This window comes from Ceratina calcarata, unplaced genomic scaffold, assembly GCF_001652005.2.
Source record: "Ceratina calcarata isolate Rehan_Ccalc_2016 unplaced genomic scaffold, ASM165200v1 scaffold1, whole genome shotgun sequence".
NCBI classification, from domain to species: Eukaryota; Metazoa; Arthropoda; class Insecta; order Hymenoptera; family Apidae; genus Ceratina; species Ceratina calcarata.
In genome coordinates, this window is record NW_017130860.1 from 406,588 (window position 1) to 433,969 (window position 27,382).

Genomic DNA, 27,382 nt, shown 5'->3' on the forward strand with positions numbered 1-27,382 from the left:
GAGTTCTCCTTCGCGGCACTATATAATCAATAAAGCGCAAATCACTATTACTCTCTTTTTTATTTCTTTTTAAAAAAGTGAAGTAAAAGTCCGTTACAATTTTATAAGAAACATTTTCCACCAAATATTGGTTAAGCGTTTACTATGCTCAGAAATGAGTCTAACATAAATGCAATTTGCTTTGTGAAGAGCACATCTCATCATTTAAATCGTTATATTCCTCTTCTTCCTCGTTTTTATTATAGATTGTGATAGCCTCTCCTAAGGCAACATGTTCTTGGAAAGTGATATTAGGGAACGAACGTCACCATTCACTCCTCTTTTTCTCTTCTCACTTAATAACACTAATACGTTTTTTGTTCTTGGCAGTACTTGTAGTAATTACATTCTCTCCGGTAAATAACTTCCAATATTTTTTTTTGTTATCTTTTATGTAGCACAGTTTTTGCATAATTGCGGACGCATTACGTAAAGTCTAAGGGCGAACAGAGATTGATCAGATAATTAAAAATTATATTTGAACATTACACCTTCGAAGTATACCGAGAAACATTCGAACAACGAAAATACTAAAAAATCGGATTCCTAACTATACTGATTAAGACAATATATTACATGTTTCGCTAAATTTGTTTTTTTTTTTCCAATAGAAGTTATATTAAGCCCCGAAAAATTTTAAGTATCGCATTTCCCACAGTATTCGCAGCACAGCTGCGGCATAGTTTGCTAGACCCCAGTGTGCATTATCTCTCGAAATTTGTCTAATAAATACATGAAACTTTCTACACGAATTATTTTCCGTAAGTTCCAATTCATAGGGGTATAATCATTATTTCGCAAAACGTTGTATAATCATTACGCTTGTATAACGAGTCAACAAAATTTTTAAAAATTTCAACAAGTAAAAAGACATCCAAGTATGGAAATCGTTTTTTATTATATAGAGTATTGGAAATAGTGTATATAGATTTAATAATATCTGCGTAAATTGGAATCGAATGAAATGGTCTAAACATGTGCGTAAACAAAAAAGTGAAGTATAGAAAAAATATTTTTTCCCAATTGAGCCGAATGTGTTGCAAGTTTAAATCAAAGGAAAATGCAGTTTCATACGAGACTTTAGTTCATATTAATCATCAACCAAGTAACAATTCTGATAAAAAAAAGTAAAATAAAAAAATGTAGAACAACTTTTTATATTATCATTATTATTATTATTGTTATTATTATTATTATTGACGCTATTGGTTAGATATAAATATTAGGATACGAAAAATCTAATCACAAAAGTAACGAGTTAATTATAAAGCAAAACATGTGTTGACAGCAATATCGATAATCGAACATTTCCAATTTATAAATTTGTTTCTGTCCCTCCATAACCGGTGGAATGTTCTCGTTATTTCGGTGAATAATCTCTTCCCCTCCTTTCCATTTAAATAAATTCGGCAAATCGATTTCTCTATCTGTTTTGCTAGCGTAGCGTTTCAAACATTTTTCGTCCCGAATTTCATTCTCGAACATGATAAGAACACTGTGTACCATCGCGCTTCTACAAAGTATATATTATATATTTATTTCCTTAATATATGCAAGACTTGATGAATAGTCGTTCTGGTTTCGCTCTGTTCGTACGGCCACATTCCTCATGATAATACATGTAGAATATACTATATGACACTTCTTTTTTTTACACGTAACTGTACTTGCGGGTGCTGCAATTCGCAACTCTCTTAAGGTTTCGATCGTAATTATTCAGCTAATAGGACTTCGCAAGCTTCGGGATAAGAAAATAAATTACAGAATAAACGACGTTGTAGCACAGTAATTAACTGTACGATAAAGATTGTAAACGATCATGGAACCAGCGCTGTAATTTCTAATTAAAAACCTGTCGTCCGTATACCTGCTCTTACTGCCATTCAGAAACACACCGAAATACTACTTTCTCATAGTCATTTGTAAGAATTTCCGTATCTTTTTTGTTCAGTCTTATAAGCAATAATTCTTCCTCTTTTTCCATAGAAAGCTGTTCATTTTTAAACGACTTATCTTGTTTTAATTATCCTCCATCCTATATCGTATTCCTCTGTACATTTATAGCATTTAAGGATGTATTGGCTATACAGTCAATCCCAAAGTTTATGTACCTTAGAAAAACGCATTTCCTATAATTAAAAAGAAATCAGACGTCGGAAGAATAATGCTAATAATAAATAGCTACGTGCTAAAAAGTATAGAAGAAAATATCCAATTAATTATTGACGTATATACAAAAATTGTAGCTATTGACGTGCTCTACACGAAAGATTCTATGTATTTTTCTTCTAATTTGAGTATTTAACGAGTTAAGTATGNTATAAAAAGTTTTCGCTAGCATCAATAGTTTACGAGTTATTGACGAAAAACGAAAAAGCAGTTTTTTGCAAATTACTCGTTAACTATTGTCGCTAGCGAAAACTTTTTATATGGAAATTGTAGATCTCGTTGTCCTCTACAAGAAAGGTCTGATAGAATTTTCCCGTAGGTCTAACGGTTTGGGAGTTATTTGCAAAAAACGAAAATTTTGCAAAATTTGAAGGGGTACCCCTTGGAAAAATCTCGGAAAAATCGAAATTTTTTTGTTGTTGTTTATTATTAGCAATGTTCTTCCGACGTCTGATTTCTTTAAAAAAAATGCGTTTCTAAAGTGCATAAACTTTTGGGATTGACTGTATAGCCAATACATCCTTAAGTCGACGTATCATGTAAAATTTGTTACAAACAAATCGAAGTCGATGGGTAGTCGAAGAGAAATAAAGACGTTCCCGTAGAAAGGAAATACTGCTCCGAACTAATTCGCGTATCGTGTTCAAAAATGTCTCTTATCAAAGTGGACATTACTTTGCTAGAAACCTTACTTCCGTTAAGGTTCAGTACCTAAATGACTTTGTATTACGCAAGCAGGATTTTTCACGTAATGGTAATCTTCCTCTCTCGTAATCGAAGTGGATCTTCATACTCACTGTTTAATATGAAAAGCCATCTAATTTGAAAGATATAATTTGTTAGATCGACGGCTGCCGGTGGCAATGATCCTGTGCTCGCAATTGAACGTATAAGAAGGTACGACATTAATCTAATTATGCACTGTAGTCGACGCGTGTTGAAGTCTTTCTAATTCTTCCAAAGATAAAACGTTTGTTTGTCCAAGCTCTGGGAGTTTACCGGCCCGGGCCTGAGCGAGAAGTTCCGGGCTAAACCATCGCGCCAACTGATTCGAAGTAGGTGAAAGATCTCCGCCGTTGCTACCCACGTATCCTAAACCTGGCGACGCTTGACGACCAACGGGCATATTCAGTGGTTGTGACCGCAGTACTCGTCCATCTGCGAAAAATATTCCCCGAGTTCTCTTATGCCATTCGCCTGTGCGCACCTCTTATATTGGAAAACAACGCTTTAGCGATATAATAATACAAAAACAAAGGACGTCCTAATATAAATGTTAGTTGATTACTTTAAACTTGATCCAAAGATAAATGCTGTCTAGACTGGTTTAAATAAGACGAACAGCTAAAAAGGGAGATCTAACTATTCCAATTTCTGAACACCGTTGCATGCAATTTGGTTAGACAAGAGGTAGACACCTGAAAATATTTTAGAACAATAAAATTAATGCAACAGTTTACAAACGGGGATAAAGCCTGAATCGAAGAAATTACATTAGTGGATTCGAGAAGAACTTGTATCGAATAATCGGTAATTTGTAACTACCTGCGCGGCTGGAGTTGTAATTTTGATTTAAGACCATTTGCATCTGGGAATTGAGAGTCCGTTGTTGCTGCTGTTGCTGCTGTTGCGGTGGCTGATGCTGCATGTTGGCCAGATGCGACGGAGCCTGTTGCACCTTCATTTGGTTATTCATAATGTTCGACCTCTGGTTTATCATCGAGTTTTGAGCAACATTGTACTGCGGAACATTGTGGTGCGGTATGGAACTGGTCATAGTATGTTTAGAGCGTGCCGGATTACCGTACACGCTCGAAACCGTTCTATGCTGCTGTTGCTGCTGCTGCTGTTGGAAATCTGTGTTTCCACTGTATTGGAATTGATTACCAGCGTTATTACCACTACTAGCATTACCACCCTTCACTATCGGTCGACCTACGATAATTAACGAGAACGTGGGGTTTAAATAACGCGTAAAGAACGTGCCAAATTTTTGAAATAGCCGACGATACATTTCGCGTACCTGGATGTTGTTTAATAGTTGGGTTTGTCCACGTTGGCTGAACAGATTGAGATCGTAAAGTATTGTGTCGGGAAAGTACTCCTTGCGTCAGTAATTGGACCGCGGACTGCATTTGCTGCATTTGCGATGCTTGTGATTGAGCAGCCAACTTCGATGCATCATTACTGTTGCCTGTAGGAATTTAAAAACAATTGTTTTGATGGAGTCAAACGATAGATAGGAAAAAGTAAGGATTGTTAATAATTTTAATTAGTTTATACGGTCGCAAGAACATTTGTGTTTCGTGACTTGTTTGTTACGATTGTTTGTTAACATACATGCCATTCAATTCCAAATACATGCAAATCCCTTATCCACATTTAATCATAGAAGCGTGAAAAGTTTAGATACATGCATTAAAGTGTGAAATTCTATTGTAGTAGTTCATTGAAGGAAAAATGAATAAGTGTAAAGGAAAACTTAAAGCATAATATATATTTATACAGCGTTTTATTTTAAAACTATTTAAACATACTTTTTTCTTGTAATATGTTTGTATATCGGTCTAGGAAAGTGTAAATTATAAGGAACGATATTAGTATTAGAAATTAAAAAGACTCATTCTTGTGTATATAATTCGTAAATCAATTTAGAAAACACGTTAAAAGTGCCATGCGAGAAAGAAAAGAAAACAAAACTATCAATCGTAATTTGCATACGGAAAATAAAAAAACAATACTGTTACATCGGATATTAGAAATTCAAATAGTTCAAACAACAACTTCATCGTTCTGTGAATTTGATATCTGATTTTCCTCTGTCTTCTCTAAAGCGTCAACTGTTACTGTCTCGATCTCAAACTGTTTTAAGAGTTCGTCAGCAATAAGAGGACTGCTATCGTTATCATCATTCGTATCATTTAAATGTTTTACGTCCGTCTCTTTACCAGAAGTGTTCTCGTTCAACGATTCATTAACAAGCTTCTCCTTCGATATCTCCAAATTCGAATTATTATTCTTATCTCTTTGTTGCGAAGGAGAATACTTCTCTTTCAACGCGGACTCCTCAACTTCTAAGTTGCCGTTATGATTCGACTCGGGTAAATTTTCCGAAACGTCAATCTCAGATAAGTGATCATGCTTTTTATGATTAGTAAGCTGAATAATTACGCCATCGCGAGAAGCGGGTTGTTGCATGGACGTAATGTTTTTGGAATTAAATGCGTCACGATAGTTATTATTACGCGACTCGTTCATTGTATGAGAAAGTAAATAGTTCGTTTCTAATTGATGATTAGACTGATTCGCACCATCAGGTTCCTTATCGGCAGTCATTTTACGCAACACCGATGTCGGGGTAAAAGCAAGCGGTGTCGGGCTCATCGTCTGCTTCACCGGCGAGTTAATAGGACTGGATGCTCTTTGTTGAGCTTGTTGCTGTTGCTGTTGCTGCTGCTTCTGTTGCTGCTGATCCTGTCGCTTACGGAAGTTCTCGCGTTGCTCCTCCAACTTTTGCTTAATGAGTGCGCTTTGCATTATAGACTGAGCATGCATAACAATCTCCCGCGGTGAGGGAACTCTATGTTGCATCACTGTTAAAAATAATAAAAAAATCAAGTGTGTTTTTAAACGAGTCAATCGCTTCACCCTGGCTGTAATGCCTCTATCAGAGTTGCGTGTTGGAAAAGAATTGTATTATTCTTGATATTCTACCTGGATGCTGTACCGTTAAAGTACTGGAGCTACCAGTCAGATTCGGAGATATTATCGAAGGTGGACAATAAGCTGCATTCCAAATATCACCATATGTATATGATTTATACTATTAAAATTACGATCTTTCTTCTTATAAATGAATTTTAATTAAAGAGAGAAGAGAAAGACTGATAAAAGGTTGCACAAAAAGTACTTCAACTGTAAAGATGCAGAGAGTACCGGAAAAATAAGGTTGAAAATAAAGCTTACAGACAAATGAACAGTTTCTTGATGGCAAATATAAGAGTGACGGAAAATAAACTCTGCTACAAGTTCCATCAAGACAAGCAACAGGCGCTACTTACCATTGTTTATAGGAGAAGGAATCCTTTGCTGTTGCTGCTGCTGCTGCTGCTGGTACAACATCTGCTGCAAGATATGATCTTGAGGAGTCGGTGCACTGGGATGTGGACTTATCGTGCGTGGTGTAGTGCCGCCGTACATTTTCAAAATGTTCACTAGCACTTCCCTGTGACGATGCTGCATGGCTGGATTCTATCGAACACGGTATTGGAAAACATGAAACGGTTAGACAATTCTGTTTTATTGCGTGTGAACTTGTATCTTTCGCATGAACATGCGAACCTGGAGTTGTTGTATAAGATGTTGCCTGGTTATCTCTCCCTGTTGGAGGCCTTGAATGATGGCTTGAGCTTCTGGTCGTTGGAGGAGTTCCTGACTCGTTGGAGCATTGTTCAACATCATTTGCATTTCCGGAGGAACGGGACTCATACCTAACATTCGCTGACCGCCCATCATCATAGACAACATATCGGAATGCGGCTGCTGTTGCTGTTGCTGTTGCTGCTGCTGCTGCTGTTGTTGTTGTTGTTGTTGTTTCTGTTGCTGTTCGAAACGATCCTGATTTATGAATATCAATTTTCTCGAAAAGACAAAATTTGTTCGAAGAGAATAACCTAACCTGCTGAATCTGCAACACTTTCATCAGATTCTCGTGCTGCATTTGCACTTGATGTTGATGCTGGTTCGGTCCAAGAGAACCGACGTGATTAAACGTCGTAGCATGCATTGATTCCGGAATCGATTGCTTAGAAGCAATCTGTTGTGTTTTCATTTGCGAGTTAAGCAACTGTAGAAAATGTACACGTTACAATTCACGCGGAATAGAATCTGACAATAGGAGAAATATGATATCGTACTTGAATTATCGTCACGGGCTGTTTCTGAGAAATAGGACCATTCGCTGCTGGTATAGCCTGTCCTCCCGTCACTTGAGCAAGCTGAATCACGAGTAAAATAGTATGTGAATAAACGCGATAAAAGTGTTACTTATTTATTTAAACGAGAAACCAGGTAGCATTACCAGTTTTTTAAAAGCAGAGAGATCTTCTTCAGTCTTATTTACACGAGGTTGTTCAGTCGAAGACGTGGGTGGCGGAGCACCACCTCTCATACGTGCTTCCAATTCCTCGAGGCTGTGCACTACTTTTCCACCAACTTCTGTAAGAAATTCACAGCATCATACAGCGTTCCATCGTGTTCCACAACGAGGAAACGGAACCTTGCGAAGTCTCACCCATGTCTTTAATCGATGAGCTCTTCATTATCGGTATGACGGTGCCAGACGCGTCCCCTTGACCGTTCTGACTCGGTTTGTTTCCGCGTTGCAGCATTTCCAATAATTTCACTCCAGTAGTAGATGTGCTATTGTTTGTTGTCGTCGTATTGGCAGGAGAAATGGGAGCAAAGTACGTGTTGGATTCTGTTACCGATGGGATTTGGATATTTGGCTCAGTGATATCGTTCAGGAGATTGTTTAATATATCGTCCTGTATAGAAGTCCTGCGGCTGTCCACTTGTTGAACCGGACTTTCCCTTTTAAACCACTGACTGAATCGTGAACAGGAACCTCCGTTCGAGCCAACTCCGTTCTGTACAAAAATGAAACATCGTTTCGTACGTAATGATATCGTTGTATATCCCTATAAATGAAAAACTTACGGTTAAGAGACCAGGAACACCAGGGAACGTATCGGATTTGAGGAATTCGTCGAGATTGAAGTCGGGATGGCTATCTTCTTGATTCCGGTTGGTGGTACTAGAATTATTCGCGGTCTCGCTACTTTCTGTCACGGCACTTTCATTGGTTTCATGACTCGCTTTCTGTGCCATTGACGAGGACTCGCTCTGCTCTGAAATTGGTGAATGCGGTGCAACAACAGCGTTCATCGGCTGATCCATCGCGGTCGGCGTGCTACGTCCCTTCGGACCTGCTGAATTCTCGGTCTGCTTCTCATCCTTCTCCGACGAGCTCTTCTTGCCGCGTTTCTTTTGTACCGGGGCCTGTTTTTTATTCTTAGTATTGCTATTGCTAACCACCTTTTCCTCGGGAATATCTTCGAAGCCTCTCAGCTCGATCGTATCATGCTGAGACGTTGGTCCTGAACTAAACCACTCCGGTTCATCAGCTTCGTTACGATTATCACTGAAAGTTCGCCTACGATCATTGCTATATCTTCGTTCCCGCCCGCGATCCTTATCGCGCTCCGATTGATGATTACGATCATTCCGCTCTGCCGGCCTGTCACGTTCCCTATCTCTGTCCCCGTAATCGCGACCAAAGGATCTTCGCTCGTACCGTTCGGTCCTTTCGTCTCGTTCACGCAGATTGTCACGATCGCGGTCTCTCTCCCTCGTGTTCTCCCGATCTTTACCAACATCCCTAATGTCACGGTCGCGTAAAGAAGCACCGCTGCTCGCCGGCCCAGACCGGAAAGCAGGCTCCAATTTCTCGTTCTCCGGTCGGAAATCCCATATATCACGAGTTAAAATCCTTCCGCTTCCGATTCGTCGAACAGGCTCTCTATGGCTCACCTGTAAACGTTTCCCTTGTTCGCAACAAGCTTGAACCCTTTCAAGACTAATTAAGAGTACCTCTGCCTTCCCTATCGGACTCTCGGGACGTCGGCTCGGAGGTTGATTCACGTTCACAAAACAGCCCGAATTGAAACTCCTGCGTTGCGGACTCAACACTATGCCATCTTGTTCCTTCCGTATTCGTTCTCGGGGATCCCCGTTCCGACGTTTATTATGACTTTCAGTAATCTGATCACTACGTCCAGTCCGTTCATCTTTAGGAGGTGTATCGCTTCGCTTTCTGCCAGAATGCCAACGTTCAGGATCCCATAGACCGCGCGAACTTGGGGAAAAAATAAATAGAATTTGTAAGAGAACAATGATCTCCCAACAGCCTATAAAGTAGAACATACTTGTTGTATGAGATGTCTAAGAAATCAGGTCTCTTCTTAGATAACGGCAAAGTCTTTATCATCATTAACTCCTCCTGAAAATGAATCATTAACATAGTTTTATATATAGTTTCATAAGCCTCGACGCGACATAGATGTAATAAAAAATTTCGCAAGTAAATACCCGGGAATATTGGTATTGGGGCCTCGAACGGCCCACTTTCATAATCGAAGTGTCGATTACCTCCCCAGCCACCGACATGGATATAATTGCTTCATCTCCTGAAAAACGTCGAAAATAGTAAAAAAGTGTCAATAGCATCGAATTGAAATTACGTTCAAAAATTACGCAAATTCACTAGGACGTGTACGTTACGTAACAATTTTCAAAACTTCCATTAGAAACTTACTCTCGGCGAACCTATTCGAGATTTGTATACAAACTATTTGGCATAACGAACTTGTACACGCGGCGTAGAATTCGGCGAAGATTTGAATGCTCGGTCGGTAGATCCCTTTACAACTTTTGCCATCGAAAATCGACAAATATATAATACATTTAAGTGAATGTACTTACGAAATGTAACTCGCTTTAGAGCGTTAACGGACTTATTTTTACGAAACCATCGACAGATCCTGGTTTGTGCAACCAGAGTCGCGTCTAGTAAAGGAGATCCTGTGGGTCCTACAAGTGGACGTTTTCGTGGTCGTCTATACCAATTATTATTCGTGTCTACCTTCATCTTCTCACGAAATTAAGTTACGTATGTAGGTTTATGAACCGTTGCGACTTGAACCGTCTCGAGAGCACTCGGACAAATATTTATCACTGAAGGACGAGACGGGCAAAGTGTAAAAGCAGCGAATTCGGTTAACGGAAACACACAGGAAAACGCGATGAAACGAAATTATTACAAGTCTGGAGGTAGAATTAATTAAGATGTTATCCACGCGGCAGGGAAGATTGATATTCCTGGTAACGAATTATAACTCTGCTACAGGATTTTCTTAATAAATCGGAAACGCACGATAACTGTGTAAAATTATCCGGTGAATTCGATTCAACGATTCGCGTAATCTCGCACCGTGAAACGAAGTCGTTTTGAACCGCGTTAATTTTTCCCGATCGCGCTTACGTCCGCGTAACGTGCCTGAGAAATAAGATTCTTAAGTTTTCATAGATACTACACGTCGTACAGCACGATGCAAACTAAATACCGGTCGGTTTTTATACGGGCAGAGTTTCGGTACGATCCAATAGAATACGTCCCTTGGAATGTTATTGTCAACTTTATACTCGATTGGTTCTGTTTATGTGCACGATTAAACCTAATTTATAACTGAATTTTCCTTTGACCCAACGTGTATAAATTAAGATTTACAATAGAAATTTCCAATACCATCTACTTGTGTTATTATCTTATGTAATTTGAATCATGTTCCAATGATTATTCAGGAGGTACGTAGTTTACATTTTTCAGTTTAATGTAAAGAAGTGGAAGGAAATTGATTTTTTAAAGAAACGTAGGTATCTTCGCCAAGTTTTATTCTTCTTAGAAACATGTTGTTACACCGAAAAGACCAGACCATGAAACTGTTTGTCTTTCTAAGTAACAACAGTTTACATACATCATAAAACAATGGTTGTGATGAACTCCACTAAAGAAAATCTATGTCTACTGGTAAAATAAAAATAAATATAACATATGCACATTATTATCTCAAACAAAGAAGGTCCTAACAAAAATACATTTATTGCCGTCATACATGGGAATATTTCATTTTCTGTGTTTTGCTTTTGTAATGAACATAATTCATAATAAACCGAGTGCAGCAGTATGCTGTACGATAAACCTCGTGAAGGTATTAACAGGAGCGGGCAATACAGGTTACGTCAATGTGCAAAATGAAGCGGACTAAACGTAAGCCTCGGATGAACGTTGAAAAGGGAACAATGATTACGAATAGTGATTCGGGTGTATACGTAGGTATAATTGTAATGTTCTAAAGTAAACTGATGGGTCCCATACCTTCATCTTTAGGAGTTGGCAGTTGCTTGTCATTTGTCACAGAGTCCTGAGACATTCTTGCTCTTTAACACGTTTTATTCCTTGAGTAAAGTAAATTTCACAGCGCACACTATACAGACTTTTATATTTTTTTCCTAGATCTTTTATGTGATCTATCTACGTCTCATACGCCATACATACGTACATCTAATTGTAGAGTTTATATTCTAACTATATACCTTAGTACTGTTTAGTATCACAGACAGGTTTTCCTTTCTATATCTTTCAGTTAATATATCTTTAAAGCGAGGAAAAGAATCGCGATCGGGTGAGAACCGATCGTAACACGTCGATGGCTCGTTAAACAGTTCTAATTACCGATGGCCCCGGCCACTCTCACTTCGTTCAAAAGAGAAATGAAGAAAAAGTGTTTACGTGCTTAGAGCTTTACGGGTTTACGCACGGTAACACAGGAGGCGAACGAGAAAAAAAAACTTAATCGCGTGAGATTCGAAGCACGTGTTCTTCTCGAATATCATTTCATTAGATCGGCACGTCCTCCGACAATTAATTAGTTATCCATCGATTTATCACACAAAAATGTACACACACAACACTAGTTCACTGCTATGCAAAAATAGAAAATGGCGCACGATCCCCACTTCCGCCGTTGTTTCTCACTGCTTCCTTGATCCACAACGGAGAGCGTTCTAGGCATACAATATCTATACGTGCGAGCATTGCATTAAACGGGGCGCCATCTCTACCATCGTAAGGGTGCATCTCCAATATTTTTACAATACACACACGCACACAGTGACATGGTACACAGAGTAATCGTTTAAAAAAAGCTGTTCTCTATATTAAAGAACATGTCAATTTATTTCAGTTTCAAACTGGGTATTCGAAACTACACAACGACAACTTCTTGAATGAATAGTAATACAAATATTCGTGTACAGATTTAACTTTTATCTTCGCTGTATGTATACATTGTATACTATGTATATACATATATACAAACGGCAGCAGATAATAATTTACATTACATCCTCCGTTATTACAACTTATTCACAAGTCACAGCTATCGAAATAATGAGGGATGTATAACAAGTATATTTAAACACATATTTTTGTCAAACATTAAGAACTTTATTATATAAAAGCAAACATGAAGAAATAAAAAAAAAACAAATGTTACAAATTAGCGATTAATGGTAAATGTTTGTTGAACTGAAAATAATCAAATATTCTTGTTTGGCACTCTTCAAAATTTCAAGGAATCTATCTCCAAACTACTTGCTTTAAGAGAAACTTACAATCTGTTGGTTTAGTGTTACGAAAAACATTAGAAGTGTGTTAGTCTGAATGTAGTGTATGTCAATTTAATGGAAAGTATAATTATGTACAAATTGTTTTGTGAATCTCTTCCTACATCTAAACTTACGACATACACCAAGTTTTTAAACGTAATAAAAAAGTTGACAAACCTTCTTATATTATACTTTTCTAGTGTGACATTCCAATGTTAAAAATGACTTTAATCAAAGACGGAATGCTCGACACCCTACACTAGCCACTGTTTTTCTCCTGTCTAAAATATAAACTACCTTGAATGTAATGAAATTATTAAATATATTACGATGTGTGTCGCTTATAAAAATGTCCTGCGGAATCACATACTAACAAAAGAATTTTTTTATTCTCTGGTATGTGCAGTGCTTTGAAAAAAATAAATATGTATGTTCGTTCTTAGAACAGTAACGCGACCAAAATATATTACTGATGTTTTATGATTTATGGAATCTTCTCTTTCTATTTTTTTTTCTTTCCTTTTTTTGTTTCTATGGAGTAAACCCGGATATCCATAGACATTTTCGTCTTTATCAAATATATTAAAATATTAATGATATATAAAAATATAATAAGAAACGTATTAATTAAAAATAGAATATTCGTCGTTAATTTTCTGATTCGGGTGCACTTATTTCCTCAACTTCATTCGGATTCTTCTTGATATCTATACCTGTCTCATCAATTTTTGTATTACTTCCAATCACTTTGGTGGCATTAAGATCAGGTTTTCCAGCGTCATCTTCATCGGACGATTTTTGCATATCGTCATCGTTTAGCATGGCCCAAGGAACCTTTTTTTCCTCTTCCAATGCATCATCCGAAGACTTTTCTCCGTTTTCTTCTGCTGCTACTCCTTTCTTCTTTCGTGTCTTCTTTGCGGCAGCTGGCAGACCAGCGGATTCTTTAGCTTTACCACGCGGTTTGGAAACCTTCTTTGGTGCCGTTTCCTTCTTCTTCACAGTCCTCCCTTTCTTCGCTGTCGGAGCCAATGATTCGGGTTGATCATTCTCGACGTCTTGGTTTTGAATTTCTGCATCGTCACCATGTGTTTGCTCTGAAGAAGACGAGACATCTTTTCCATTTTCATCCTCATCTTTTGGTGCTTCCTCTGGACTAGCTTCATTTTTACGACCTCTCGTCGTTCTTGCTACTGGTGCTTTTTTTGGTTTATCACCATCGATAACCTTACTGTTTGTTTTGGACCTACTGCTAGTAGTCTTGGTCTTTTCTTCAGCATCAGTTTTCTTCTTTATCGCGTTTGTTTTGGGTTTAGTTTCTTTCTGGGTAGTATCAGCATGTGCTTGTTTCTTCTTCTTAGCAACCGGTGCTTCAGAATTTTCTACATTCTCAGTATTAGCTACTTTCTTTGCTCTGCTTTTTGATTTACCTTTGGCTGAAATTATTACAAGATTATTGTACATTAATTAACACATAACAAACACTGTTGTATCAAATGAACATTAGTTAATAAATAAAATTGTCAAAGAAAACAACATCTTGTTTTGAAAATCTCTATAAAAATTTAACTGAAATTTACATTTATAAAAAATGGCGGAAGTTTCTTCAGCGTCGTAAATTCGTTCAAATTCGAATAAGCAAATCAAATTAATTTAATAAGCAGCACTGCCACTATTCGTCTTTCTGTATTCGTATCTGCCGTGTTCGCAACAATATCGTTAAAAGTAGCAGAAAAATTTCGAAAACTTACGTTCTTCGATCGGCTCGCTTCCCGCCTTTTTCGCGGTAGCCTTCGTACGTGTCCTCTTCACTTCTGTCTCTTCGGAATTTTTCGCTGCATCCGCGTTATTATCGTCTTTCTCCTCTATCTCCTTACTCTTTTTCGTCACAGATTTGGCTTTCGAATTCACTTTCGTCGGCGCCGAAGCATCTTTGACGACCGCTTTATTTTTTGTTTTCGTGTTCTTAGTTACCGTCGAGGTCACCTCCGTCTCCTCTGTTTCTTCTGGCTTCGCCAATTTCGCAGCCCTCGGCAATCTCATCGGCTTCTCCTCCTCATTCGCTGTCTTCGCCACGGTTTTTTTCTTCTTTGGGGGCGAAACGTCGCCGGCTTCCGCCGCTTTATCCACGACCTCCGCGTCCAAATGTTTCGCAGCTTTACGGCGTGCCATCACGTTCTTCATGCCCTGAAGATTTTCTACGCAGCTCTCCAAGCGTGTTCCGTTGTTATACGTGTAGAAACAAAGTCCGAAAGCGACGAACCACGTTTGCTGCACGAGTCACGATTATATACTTACCGGTGTCCAACGTGCATTAAACGTGTCGGTTGCACTCTGGTTTGGTGTTCGCAAGTTACATGACTAACATAGTAGCAGATCGCCAGCTTCAGGTTTAGGATGGGTTTGATAATCGACAATCGATTTTTGGCTTGACTAATGGCGCCGGAATGCCAAGGAATAGGAAATCCAACGCTTCGCAATAGCTGTAACCCCGAATGAGACGCCGTTACACGACTTCCGAACTTTGAAATGAAGCAAACAATTTTTTTCAGAATTTCTTTTGTATCACTTAGGGATCGAGCCTAAGGCTCCGTATATAACTTGGACATTTTCGAATACCTTCCGTATAATATTTCTTCTAGGAATAATTGTTTATTTCATGTAATGTTGCATCGAGTAATTTTTATTTTCGTCCATGCATTTCTATGAACAATAATCGCAACTTTAACGGATTACTTGAATCGTATAATTATAATTATTACATTCGGGCAATCACCGCGCCGCCAGTTGCAAGTTGTTGAAAATATATATATCTTTTTGATTCATCTTTCGTTAATTAATTTTATATGCATAACTTTAGATTTATTTCGATAATAAACTTACTTTCATGGCAGAATAATAAATATGCATACCTAAATCTGTCAATTCTTTAATCACACACGCACCACCCCTAATAGTTTTATTAATGTTTTACTGAATCCTTGATTGTTAAAGTTGAGGAGATGATAATGAAAATTAATGACATGTTTATGGGACACGATATCGTCAATAAAAGTCGTAAAAATGCATTTTAATGATACGGGGAGATGAAGAAATCGCAGATTTCGAGTTTATAGAACTCGTACGATTCCTCTTGAATATTTCTATGGCTTTTATTATATTCAATGATATTTAAAGACAGAAAGACATACTTATTTATCTAGTTTATAATATAATTTTTATCATTTCGTTCAAACAACGATGTAACTGCAGAATGTAGCAGTCTAAATATAAGTAGATATTGTCTACTGGAACGACGTTCTTCGAAATACTCACTCTTGTCAAAGTTGAGATACACAAACAACACTTTGTTGTTAGTGCAATGAAAGCAAGCTTAAATTTTTAAGGTAATTTAAACACATTTGCTTTTTAATGTAATAATGTATGTTAAGTTGTGCGTACTACGATTCCTGCATTCTTGTAACGGTAAATGTTGAAAATATTATAACCTGTAGATTTTTGGATTGACGTTTCGTAGTCGAGTCGATAATTAAATATTTTATTTACTTTACCAGGTGTTGTCGAACAAAGAAAATAAGACTCAACAAATGTATCAACGATGAATAATGCGAAAAAGATCAACGTAAACTTTTCGTCTCTAGTGGGCTTGAAAGCAGAACTTTTAAAGAAGCAGCAGGAGGTGAACGAGGCGAAGTTAAAATCTGAGACGAATCACACTGTGCCACAGCTCCAAAAGAAGAAGCTAAAGAAAATTAGAAATGAGAAGAAAACGGAGAATTCGGATAAATCTGAATACATCGAGGACGTTGATACTCATAAGAAATCAAAATTGATGTTGGAAGCAAAGGCAAGATTATATCAGAAATTGAAGAAGTCTAAAACTACCAACGAGAATTTTCTCGTCGATTTTACAAACAAATCAGACGAATCTGAGGAGGAACCTTTACCAGAGGATGCGACTGATGAGATGTTGGAAAATGAAGATGATTGGGTAGAATATGAGGACTGTTTTGGTCGCACGAGAAGGTGTTTAAAAGAAGATTTGCCTTTCATGCAAGAAAAAGATCAATTGATAAAACATCAAATAATAAGTGAAAAAGGTATTGATCCAAAAACTAAAGACAATGTTGAACAGAGTTGTAAAGAGAAGGAGAAAGAAAGTGAAATAGAGATTATGAGGAGAAAATGGGAGGAGCAATCCAAGAAGTTGGCAGACAAAGTTAATATACATTATCAAGACGTCTTGTTTGACGAAGCGAGAACCCATGGTGTTGGTTACTATGCATTTTCAACGGACGAAGAGCAAAGAATGAAGCAGCAAGAGAATTTGTTTAATTTAAGGAAGGAGACAGAGAGAAAGCAGAGAGAGATACAGGAATTAAAGCAGTTGAAAGAAAAAATGGAACACAACAGGCTGAAGGCGGCCAGAATCCGACAACGTGTGAGAGCAGGATTACCTATAGACACAACAGAGGAAGAATTTAAGGAGAAGAACGATAATGAGTCTAATCAAAACATATCGGAAAATATGCCTGATGTAAGTCCAACAGAAAAAACTGTGCCTGACGTCAAGGAGGAACAAGAGGGTGATGAGAACAAAAATGTAGAAAAGGACGAGGAAGCAGAGAAAGAAAACAAAATAAAAGCTCTCGGAGAACTTTTAGGAAAGAGGACTCATTGGTATGAAATGTCTCAAGAGGAATGGGTCGACAAATGTAGGAAAACCAGGATTAATGAATTTGGGCCAATGTATGAGAATTTTAAGAGTGCTGGTTACTTGAACTCGGAGAACTCTCAGGGTAATCAGCCTGATTCAACTTCAAGTACTCGGAATGATGAGAAACTTGACTCACGTGATCACGTTGAAAATTGTAACGAAATGAGTATAGATTCTTATGATATACCTCTTCCGCCTGACTTTAACGTTCAACAGAATTTGACCGAAGGAAGCAGTGATCCTTCAGATACTGTTGAACATCGATTCAATGATGCGACCGATAGTCAAATAAAACCAAATAGAAACATAGACGAAGCGAGTATAGCAGCCGGGCTTAGGTATTTAAGGAAAAAATTTGAAGAAAGTCAAACTACTTGAAGCATTTGTATCATATTACGTTATTATGCTGGACACACTGTTGTAAATATACTGTACAATATCAATTCATTGTATAGAAAACATGTACGATATAAAGTATTGTAAGTATATTTCTTGTGCGTAATTAATTCAATTTTCTCTTCTCGATACTTGGATTCTCTTTATAGACTTATTCACTTGCATCTTCCATCTCCACATCGTTCAACATACCTGTACGTCATATTTTTATTCAAAGATATCAGGTTCATAGATAAAACTAGAGAAGAAAATGGGTCAAGTTGTAACATTACCAGAGAAATCCATGTCTTTGATGACTTTGTTACAGTTGGGACACTTTATAGGATTATGAACCATAGACAGTCTTTTTAAACAGTATAAATGCACAAGTTGGTCGCAGTTGTCACATCTCTTGCCCTGATGAACAAAATGATAGTTTAACTTGAGATGAATTACACGATTCGGTGTTTCGTTTTAAATAACATACATGAAAAACAACTTGCTTACAAAGGCAGCAGACACTTAAATTGTTTCCAAAATTAGCTCTGAAATATGGCATTAATTCTGTTATAGTTCTTACACCAAAATAGAAAAAGCCGTCCTATAAATGTCAAAAGAATGAAAATATAAATGAGACAACTGCATTCAAAAATTTTATCAATCCTATTAATAATACCTTCTGAATCAACCATTTTCTGTCAACTATATCCTCTAAGAATATTTCGGCATTTGTCGTTGATAATTTTACTTCTGGTATGGAGCATAAATTCAAACACTTAATACTTTCTATACATCCTGTTTCTGATCCCATAATTTCAGAAAATATATTTCGTACGAAAGCCAATTGTTCTTTGGAAAATTCTGTTTGAAATCTAAAAGAGCAGAGTCAAGAAGGATTCGATTCATCCGCGGTATATAGGTCGGTTTAAGAAGGAGAGTAATCATACGATTACGGTGATTTCTGAGACTAATAAATATTAGAAAAACATGATGTTAACGATAAATTAATAAACTTGTACCCACTTGGTTATATCGTCAAGTACGGTGCTTATGAAGACCCAGTATACCTGACCTGTAATTTCACACTGTGCTTTTTTTATCAGCATATCTACAGGCAACAGTTTCTCATTTATTTCATTTATTCTTTTCGATACATTATCATCATCTACAATACATACAAGTAAGTACAAGACGTGTACAGAAAGAATTGTACGAAAGTGAATAAGCCAACAGTTTACTCACTAAACAACCTAATACTCAAATCTTTCACTCTAGTTTCATGTAAAAGACCTTTGTGGATAATTGCTTGCAAAAGCGTTTTATGCCGATCATCGTAAACCATTTTTTACAGCTGCACAAGTATACCTTGCGTGTTTTTAATCTTATCTAAGTAATTACGCACGTTGTCTTGTTTTGATTTTATGTAAACTACGATTTCCAAGAGTTTGGCGCCATTCTAATACACGTATAGCGTAACAATTATATATACATGTACATGTATGTATTACATCTAAACTCGCAAATAAATCTTTGTACGACGCTAGCATATAAATCTATGCGACTTTGTAGAATCTTTATTCGAAATGCCTGGCGTTGTTGCAAGGATCGTTGAGCAACACGGCGTGAACGTGTATATATAAATCGACCACAGACGTGCATATAAATGTATATATGTATCGCAACCTTTGCCAATAAAGTATTTACAAATAATTTCGATTTCTTCGTACAGTGATTTCAAATTACGTAAGGAAATGCCGTATACATAAATCTTGCGAAATGATTATAAAGGAAAATGTTTGTGTCATCAATTTTTCTTGACATCTCACGGACTTTTCGAAAGGCTCGCAACACTTTAGAATTTCCTGTCCGCTACGAATCAAGAGCACTTCACTTAATATCCGATAATCATATTGATTGCATGATAATAATCTTGACGTTTTGCGGTTTTGCATGCGTATTGTATCATGAACGGGCGCTACGATCGAGCTATACGGTATTTAATATAGGTAGATATATATCGTGATCGGAAAGCGGCGTGTGGTGTGAGACGCCGAGAGTCGCGGATAGTGCAGCAGGTGCACCATGATCTGTCCGAATGTCGGTGCGCGCTTATCGGAAACAATAAGACGGAGCAACACCTGTTTCGTGCGATAAAGCGAGATCTAGGAGCTCCGAGGAGCGGTGCGGGTGGCATTCTGGCATTATCTGCTGCAATAACACTAGCGAGGGCGCGAGGCCGCGACCCTGAGCCCGATACGCTTTCATAAAACGTTTCGGTAGCGGTAACGAAATAGTGCGGCGGAACGGATACGTGTCAAACTCGGTCCACGGATAAGCGCCAAGTGGAGCATCGTAGTGCACGGCTATCTGCTATCGTTTACATTCGCGGAAAGGTCGAGAGTTCATGATCATTATTGCTGCTTTGAAACGATGATCTTACGAAGCGTTTGACGACGATCTTTTTTTTTTTCTCCTCTTTGCCTGATTATCACTGCCGAACGATCAAAAACTATACTAAACCCATAGTGGACGGGACGACGAATTTTTCAACTTTTCTCTTTCTCCTCTCTCTCTCTCTGTCTCTCTTCCTCTCACTCTCTCTCTCTTTCTCCCTTTCTCCCTTCTCCACGTATTTATCGGATTATTTGGCTGACGAACGGATAACCCATCCAGGATCGGCGTTAAGGAAGAATTTGAGACACTCGAAGATAGGGTTTTCGCGAGACCGTGCGTGATTTGTTGTTAATCGTGATAAATACTTGAATATAAAGATGCCACTATTCGGTAAGAAGGATTCGAACAAGAAGATCAAGAAGGACGGAAAAGATGATAAATCGCCGCTCGTCGAGGACAAGTATACCCTCAATAGATTACTTGGAACGTATGTACTATACATTGCTCAGGACTGCGTATCGAAAAGCAATAGAACACGTTTGCTGCGAAAATTCTTGCATGCATGTCTTTCGTATTGTCATCGAATTTCACAGAATCAGTCGACGAAATATCGTTTAATTAATGAAACGATCGGTTCCCGCTACGAACTTTGTTCAATTGCGTTTTCAACCTCTCCTCTTACGTCTTGTTACATCCAAAAGCTACCTATTGGCACGAATTTAATTATTCGCCTATAGATATCTCAGTTTTATACTCGCCCGTGTATTATTAACACGTTTAAATTAGAACTCGAATTACAATATGCACCATATAGATACTTGCGACAGTTTTTTATTTTTATTGACTGCTGTTTGTGCATAATTTTTTTATATTCTCAAGAATTTCTTTTATTTCAAATAATCCCCATCAATTTGATAACAAGTTGGAAACACTTCCTGTTATTGTACAATTAACTTTAAAGTGCATACAATCGACACACTCTCATTCCAGCTGCTTGAATCACCTGCGACTAAAAATAATACTATCGTATGCACAATGAAAATTCTATCATCTTGTTAAAACACTTGCATTAAACATGACAAAACTCATTTGTATGCAGTCTGTCATTGTACTAAAAGTCTGGGTAATAAATGTTCTTGTGCATCGTACGAGTTGTTAATAACTATAAATAAAGATGCAAGTCCTATCGCATTTACGTCAGAGTTACGATACACCAATTTTTATTAATTGATATCTCATGTGCTTATCACAGGGGTGCTTTCTCTGAAGTACGCCAGGCAGAAAGCAAAGACAAACCGGGTCAAATGTATGCCATCAAAATCATTGACAAGAAAGCGTTGAAAGGGAAGGAAGACTCGTTAGAAAATGAAATTAGAGTGCTGAGAAGGTAAACTTTTTCAACCATTCGTATCGAATTCGATTTACATTCGATGGAGCAGTAAAAATGACATTCTATTGTTCCCCAGGTTACAACATCCCAACATTGTTCAGTTACTGGAAACATTCGAGGACAAACACAAGGTGTACCTAGTTATGGAATTGTTAGTATCTTTAATCTCCGGGAAATGACTATATTATTAGAAAAACACGTTCAATATTCATTTTTGTTTCCATCAGGGTCACTGGTGGTGAACTGTTTGACAGAATTGTTCAGAAAGGTTCCTACACAGAGAAAGATGCATCGGGTTTGATAAAACAAGTTCTAGAAGCTGTGGACTATATGCACGACCAGGGTGTCGTGCATAGAGATCTCAAACCTGAAAATCTTTTATACTATAGTCCTGACGAAGACAGCAAGATCATGATAAGTGATTTCGGTCTGTCGAAAACGGAAGATTCTGGTATCATGGCAACTGCTTGTGGCACTCCAGGATACGTGGGTACGTTCGAATTTTACTAAGCTATCTACGCGTACTCGTGGATTGCACGTATTATTGTTGTTATTTGCATTTACAGCTCCAGAAGTCTTGGCACAGAAACCGTATGGGAAGGCTGTCGACGTGTGGAGCATAGGAGTCATCTCTTACATCTTGTTGTGCGGCTATCCACCATTTTACGACGAGAACGATGCGAACCTGTTTGCACAAATCTTGAAAGGTAATGAAATTACTCCGGGGTACTAATTTCTCTGGTGTTTGGAAGGATTATACCATCACTTCAATCTAGGTACTACTTTTAGGCTCGACATGCGGCTGTACATTAACTTGAAATTTTCATTTTTAAGGTACTATTCTAGTTTTTGTAAGCTGCTATATATACACGCTAGTGTAGTAAGTAAACAATCTATCGTGTGCGTCCGCATTCATTGTGAAAGTCTTGAATGTTGTTTATAAAAAATTATCGTTGAAAATAACATCGAGTCGTAATATCAAATCAGCATTCGGTAAAAAGTGATTCCAAGGGGGGTTCGGTCGTAAGAGAGGTACATTTGTCGTATAAAAGTCATGAATCAAACGGTACTTTTTCCAAATAAAACAATTCATTTAAACACATGAAATAAATTATAGAAAAATCGTCTACTCTATAGCAAGGAGCTAACCAGACTGTTGTAGGTGAATTTGAATTTGATGCGCCGTACTGGGACAACATCAGTGACTCGGCCAAGGATTTCATTCACAAGCTGATGTGCGTCAACGTCGAGGAACGCTATACGTGCAAGCAAGCCCTTGGTCACCCTTGGTAAGATCATTATTGCACTTTTGACGTGTCGAATCTGATTTATGTTCAACAATGAAATTTGAAGCGGAGTGATGTCCGTAACTTTTCAACTTTCCGGCAGTCGTATTTTTAGATTAGAGATAAGAGTATCGCAGGCAACTGAATTGCTTTTAGAAATAAAAGATTGATGTGGATCAAGTAAGTAGATGAATTGTTTTGTCATCCATTATATTAATTCTATTAAAATTGATCATTGTTTTCTGGTTCGTATCACGGTGAAAAGCTCATCTCAAGATTGAATGAAATAAAATTAACATGTTTGATCTAACCCGATAGATGTTAGATTGATCAAATGAATCATTGAATAGACAATCGTTACCAGCGTAGCATCGTTCGATCGATCCTTTTCATTTCCAGGATATCCGGCAACGCGGCTAGCAATATAGACATCCACGGTACTGTATCGGAACAACTTAAAAAGAATTTCGCCAAATCAAGGTGGAAGGTTAGTATTGTTGGACGATTTACAAGTGGCTGACTCGGTGTGTTTGCTCGCCAGGCTCCGTAGGAAAGTGTTCCTCTTCTCTCATGGTTGCAGCAAGCCTTCAACGCGACCGCGGTCGTACGGCAAATGCAACGACTGGCGTTCAACAGCAGCGGCCAGCAACAACAGGAGCAAGGAATGACAGGCCCCTCCAGCGGCAACCCCATGCCTTACCCCGATCAATCGCAATCCAACCCCACCAGTCACCAACAACCCAGACCAGTGGAGCCTCGAGCCAATTGAAGGAGACACGCGAGCCACCGGTGCCGGTCGCAAGCTTGGTGGCCTCGAATCCTCCAGCTCCCATTCCGATCACTACTCCGACAAACTCACCGTTATATTTGCGCAACAAACGCTTCAAGCTGTGGGGTAGCATACAAATCGCACTGTCTACTCTGTTTCGAAAGAACGTATCGTACCTTAGAAAAAAGCAGAGAAAACACAAGAGAAGCTAAGCCACACGCTGCTAAACTTTCTTCTATCAAGGGATATAAACTATCCTCTTGCCAAAATATTATCCGTATTCACGCGGCAAGAGTTTGTATAGATTCCAGCTAATCTGCTTGATTGTGGTATCCTACGACACGATTTCCACCGATTATGTACATTACAGAAACTATATACATGCGTGTATCCGAGTATAAAGAGCCCGCGCGATATAAGGCGTTTCTCATTTTATCGCCCTCGTTGCCAATTTTGTTTCCGTTAAAAAAATGTTCCCGTTACCTTGTTTGCAATAGAATCCAGCCTACTAGCCTAGTACCAGAATAGGTACACGTGTTGAACGATGATGGCATGCCGACGGCACCGATTCGATTGAACATAGACGTAGCTGATACATTTAGGTAAACTTGGCGCATACTATGTAAAATATCATGACACTGGAGAATAGAAAATCTTGCTGGATCAAGTTTACTAAACGTGTAAAAAGAAACGAGGCAAACAGTACAACGACAAATTTTTATCTTTTTATAAAGTTTGGTGTAACGAATAGTGCTACGTAGATGATTTTTTGCGACGCGAAAATCTGATTCCATTCTGATGACACATGCTTTAAATTCCATACACACAGCTTTTCGCCCGGTACTTTTTTTCCAATGAGAGATACGATTGGAGTGGTAATGTCCTCTAAAGTAGCGTTTTAAGAAACAAAAGACAAACTTTTAGTGAGCTTTTCGTAAGACGAGGAGAAGAAAATCTTGCCATACGGAAGCGTGTTGTGAGACTGTGTAGGATCTGATTTTTAACTATATCTGTTTTTATGTTTTACCGACGATTATAGCAATGTATCTTGATTCATGACACCGATGTATAGCGAGCGCATTGTATTGCAAAAAATATGTATGTACAATTTTGCGTGCACCCTTTTGTTGCACAGCGGTATTAGTACACTTTAGAGATTTTTAAACCGGCTATTCATCAGCAACTAGACTTAATGTGTGTATACATACGTGTAAATTGCTCTACCGATCTTTTATCCGTACGTTGAACCGAAATTCGATGGAAAAATGTACATAATTCTCTTAAGTCTCTCTGCAAGATGCAAATATAAAAAGCAAGTTATACAGAGTCGGTTTTGCAATTTTTTTATAATGTTTTTTATAAGAGCAACTACATGTATATTTTTGTACAGTTTGTAATTTCTTTCGGTCTAATACCTCTTTTAATCATTTTGCCTCGCCCTAGGCATTCTAGTTTTGTTTTCAATCGTAGAATGAGATTGGCTCGTCTTGTTGAAGAAAAGTGTAGAAAGCGATATATTTCAACTCGTTGTTAGGAATCAGTGATCTTTATTCCTCTATATACGTTGCACAACAATGTGCATATTATTTATGTATGTTACGTTCTCTTAATATAAACCTAGACGTAAGTATATGTATAACGTCGTTGCGTTGTGGTCAACTCGATACAAATATTTTTGTATTTAACATTTTGTTCTAGATCACGGCGATAATGTATCATTGTACAAGTTCCAAGAAAAAGGTTGAAATATAATCTAGCTATTTATATTTGTATCTCATTATACACGGTCGCGTGCAGTACATGCACAGTGTTTAAATTACAACAAGTACTTGACGAAATGTCACGAGAATGCTTTTAGTACTTGACGAAATGTTACGAGAATGCTTTTAGTACTTGGTGTTGTTACTTTATTTTTTTACAAGTGATTGCAGGTAAAATGCAATAATATCGTAAACTTGTGATAACGACGTGGTCTTTTACTCAATGATAAATCGATATAAAAGATGATTAATGACAAAGTATGCTGCGAATATGATATGTAAAATCCTCTCTCAAACGAAATGTATGTACATTGAGTAATGATTTCAGAGTTTGATTTCAGTGCTTCGGGACGTTTCAACTCTTGTTATTACATACAAACCGAAGAGAACAAAATCCATTACCTATTAATATATATACGCGAAAGAATTGTATCGAAAGAATTTCAATGTTGTCCCTTTTAAAACGCGGTTTCGATCAAATAAATCTAAATTGTATTAATACAATCCAAAGTACTCGAATAGAAGATTAATGTTAATTATTGCTGTTTATCGAGCGGGCACTCCTTTTATCATAAAAATACTCTTTTCTCTTAAACTTGAACTATAAACATGATAATATCACTTTAAAGTATCATATTAGACATCCGTCCGTGTACCGGGCACGTGTAGTTGATGCCATATGAAGAAAATTAAGGTACTCGTATATTAACGCTACATTTTGGAAATCGATAATAATTGAATATCAAGTATAAGGCAAATGTTATACTCTATAAAATTTATGATAAAATATCAGATGTAACAATTATCATTTATTGCTCTTGTCGAAATTACTGTTGGTACGAGAGTTTCAATCGTTGAAAGATTACCGATGACACGATGATGTACATAAAAATTGCAGAATGTTGGACACCTCGTTCGGAAATGAAAGTTCAACTCGTCGCTGTTCTGTTTCCTGTTTAATTGAAGAAAGTTCACCGTCGTTACTCGACTACACGCAACATCGTGTCATCTGATCAGGAATGGTTTGTTGTACAAAGTAAGCGTATTTTTTTTATGCCGTTACTTGACGAGCTTGTAATTTAAAGTTTTAGAGTGAAACTATAAGCAGAGCTTAGCTTGTATTTTAGAAATGAAACAAAGAGTATAAAACGCGAAAAAACTGTGCCACACGAATAAACATATCGGCAGGAACATTGCAAAATGTGATTGTAAAATTAAGCTGATTTTAAAATAGCAATGAACTTGTTACCACAGTTTTATTCCATCGTGACAATTGAAACTACATGTATTTACGCGCCCAGACTGACGACAGTGTGCATGAAGCGAAAGCGAAATAGCGAGAGTGAAACAGAGAGCAAGGCGGGAAGAATGCATCGTTGATTAAAAATATATTGCCTATAAATTGAGCGTGACTGAACGCTCCTATATTTGTCAAAGGACTTGTTTCTATTGTAAAACTTTCTCGTTGCACAAGCGGTACTTGAGAACTTGTGCACGCGGGGACGATTATACTGTATCAGATGTCTCGTCGTTATTGTTAAATTATACAAAGAATCAACGCTGTTGAGAAAAATAATCACGCAACTTTACGCAAATGATATCTTAATAATCCGGTATATATGTACAGTGCCAATAATTGCGCGTTTCTTAAAACTTGTCGAAAATGCTGATTTGTTCTTTGAAACTTTTGTAAATTCCTTGTAATTTATATTTTCGACACGTCAAATTCTTGGTATATCGAGGATTACTAAAGAGTGGCAGTCTTATTGGTGTCGGCATTGGTAACTTTTGACGCCCTTTAAGATATGTTGCCATTGCCACCGAAATAAGAAGCAAGAAGTAGTATCTCCTTACACCTCGGTGATGTATTGCTTGGCAAGAAAAAGAAAAAGTAAAGTTGATTTTACTCAAAAACTGGCTCGCATAAATTAAAAGTGGACATTAATGATGTATTGGCTGGTCAATCCCCAAAGTTTATGTACCTTAGAAAAACGCATTTCCTATAATTAAAAAGAAATCAGACGTCGGAAGAATAATGCTAATAATAAATAGCTACGTGCTAAAAAGTATAGAAGAAAATATCCAATTAATTATTGACGTATATACAAAAATTGTAGCTATTGACGTGCTCTACACGAAAGATTCTATGTATTTTTCTTCTAATTTGAGTATTTAACGAGTTAAGTATGATTATTT

At 37.6% G+C, this 27,382-nt stretch overlaps 5 protein-coding genes across 8 annotated transcripts; 2 read left to right on the forward strand and 3 right to left on the reverse strand.

Moving 5' to 3' along the window:
- Window positions 1-2,994: 2,994 nt before the first annotated feature.
- On the reverse strand, window positions 2,995-11,831 carry LOC108629411 (eukaryotic translation initiation factor 4E transporter). Of its 3 annotated transcripts, none has more exons than XM_018033243.2 (16): window positions 11,204-11,831; window positions 9,358-9,455; window positions 9,195-9,268; window positions 8,860-9,124; window positions 7,927-8,799; window positions 7,502-7,856; window positions 7,289-7,422; window positions 7,125-7,205; window positions 6,887-7,054; window positions 6,550-6,810; window positions 6,270-6,459; window positions 5,923-5,994; window positions 5,520-5,801; window positions 4,232-4,402; window positions 3,754-4,143; window positions 2,995-3,366 (listed from the first exon to the last, which is right to left on the reverse strand). In XM_018033243.2, exons 1-16 carry the CDS (start codon window positions 11,256-11,258, stop codon window positions 3,119-3,121), a joined length of 3,717 nt encoding a protein of 1,238 aa, XP_017888732.1. In that variant the 5' UTR covers window positions 11,259-11,831; the 3' UTR covers window positions 2,995-3,118. The 3 variants fall into 3 exon arrangements, with proteins under 3 accessions (XP_017888732.1, XP_017887953.1, XP_017889535.1); XM_018032464.2 differs by having other exon boundaries at window positions 7,289-7,425; XM_018034046.2 differs by lacking the exon at window positions 5,923-5,994 and having other exon boundaries at window positions 7,289-7,425; window positions 11,204-11,258.
- Window positions 11,832-12,041: 210 nt separating this feature from the next.
- On the reverse strand, window positions 12,042-14,973 carry LOC108633029 (chromatin modification-related protein EAF7). Its single transcript, XM_018037999.2, has 3 exons — window positions 14,794-14,973; window positions 14,247-14,703; window positions 12,042-13,931 (listed from the first exon to the last, which is right to left on the reverse strand). The coding sequence occupies exons 2-3, from the start codon at window positions 14,677-14,679 to the stop codon at window positions 13,144-13,146; spliced, it is 1,221 nt and encodes a 406-aa protein (XP_017893488.1). The 5' UTR covers window positions 14,680-14,703; window positions 14,794-14,973; the 3' UTR covers window positions 12,042-13,143.
- A 766-nt stretch (window positions 14,974-15,739) lies between these two features.
- Window positions 15,740-17,700, forward strand: LOC108627766 (coiled-coil domain-containing protein 174). Of its 2 annotated transcripts, none has more exons than XM_018029341.2 (2): window positions 15,740-15,960; window positions 16,050-17,700. In XM_018029341.2, exon 2 carries the CDS (start codon window positions 16,094-16,096, stop codon window positions 17,588-17,590), a length of 1,497 nt encoding a protein of 498 aa, XP_017884830.1. In that variant the 5' UTR covers window positions 15,740-15,960; window positions 16,050-16,093; the 3' UTR covers window positions 17,591-17,700. The 2 variants fall into 2 exon arrangements, with proteins under 2 accessions (XP_017884830.1, XP_017884744.1); XM_018029255.2 differs by having other exon boundaries at window positions 15,742-15,881.
- On the reverse strand, window positions 17,584-19,662 carry Nse1 (SMC5-SMC6 complex component Non-SMC element 1). The gene is made up of 6 exons (XM_018029590.2): window positions 18,830-19,662; window positions 18,611-18,752; window positions 18,264-18,459; window positions 18,075-18,188; window positions 17,881-18,004; window positions 17,584-17,800 (listed from the first exon to the last, which is right to left on the reverse strand). Exons 1-6 carry the CDS (start codon window positions 18,927-18,929, stop codon window positions 17,760-17,762), a joined length of 717 nt encoding a protein of 238 aa, XP_017885079.1. The 5' UTR covers window positions 18,930-19,662; the 3' UTR covers window positions 17,584-17,759.
- On the forward strand, window positions 19,609-23,512 carry CaMKI (Calcium/calmodulin-dependent protein kinase I). Its single transcript, XM_018029474.2, has 8 exons — window positions 19,609-20,468; window positions 21,234-21,368; window positions 21,448-21,522; window positions 21,599-21,861; window positions 21,938-22,078; window positions 22,534-22,660; window positions 23,057-23,144; window positions 23,238-23,512. Exons 1-8 carry the CDS (start codon window positions 20,359-20,361, stop codon window positions 23,424-23,426), a joined length of 1,128 nt encoding a protein of 375 aa, XP_017884963.1. The 5' UTR covers window positions 19,609-20,358; the 3' UTR covers window positions 23,427-23,512.
- Window positions 23,513-27,382: the final 3,870 nt, after the last annotated feature.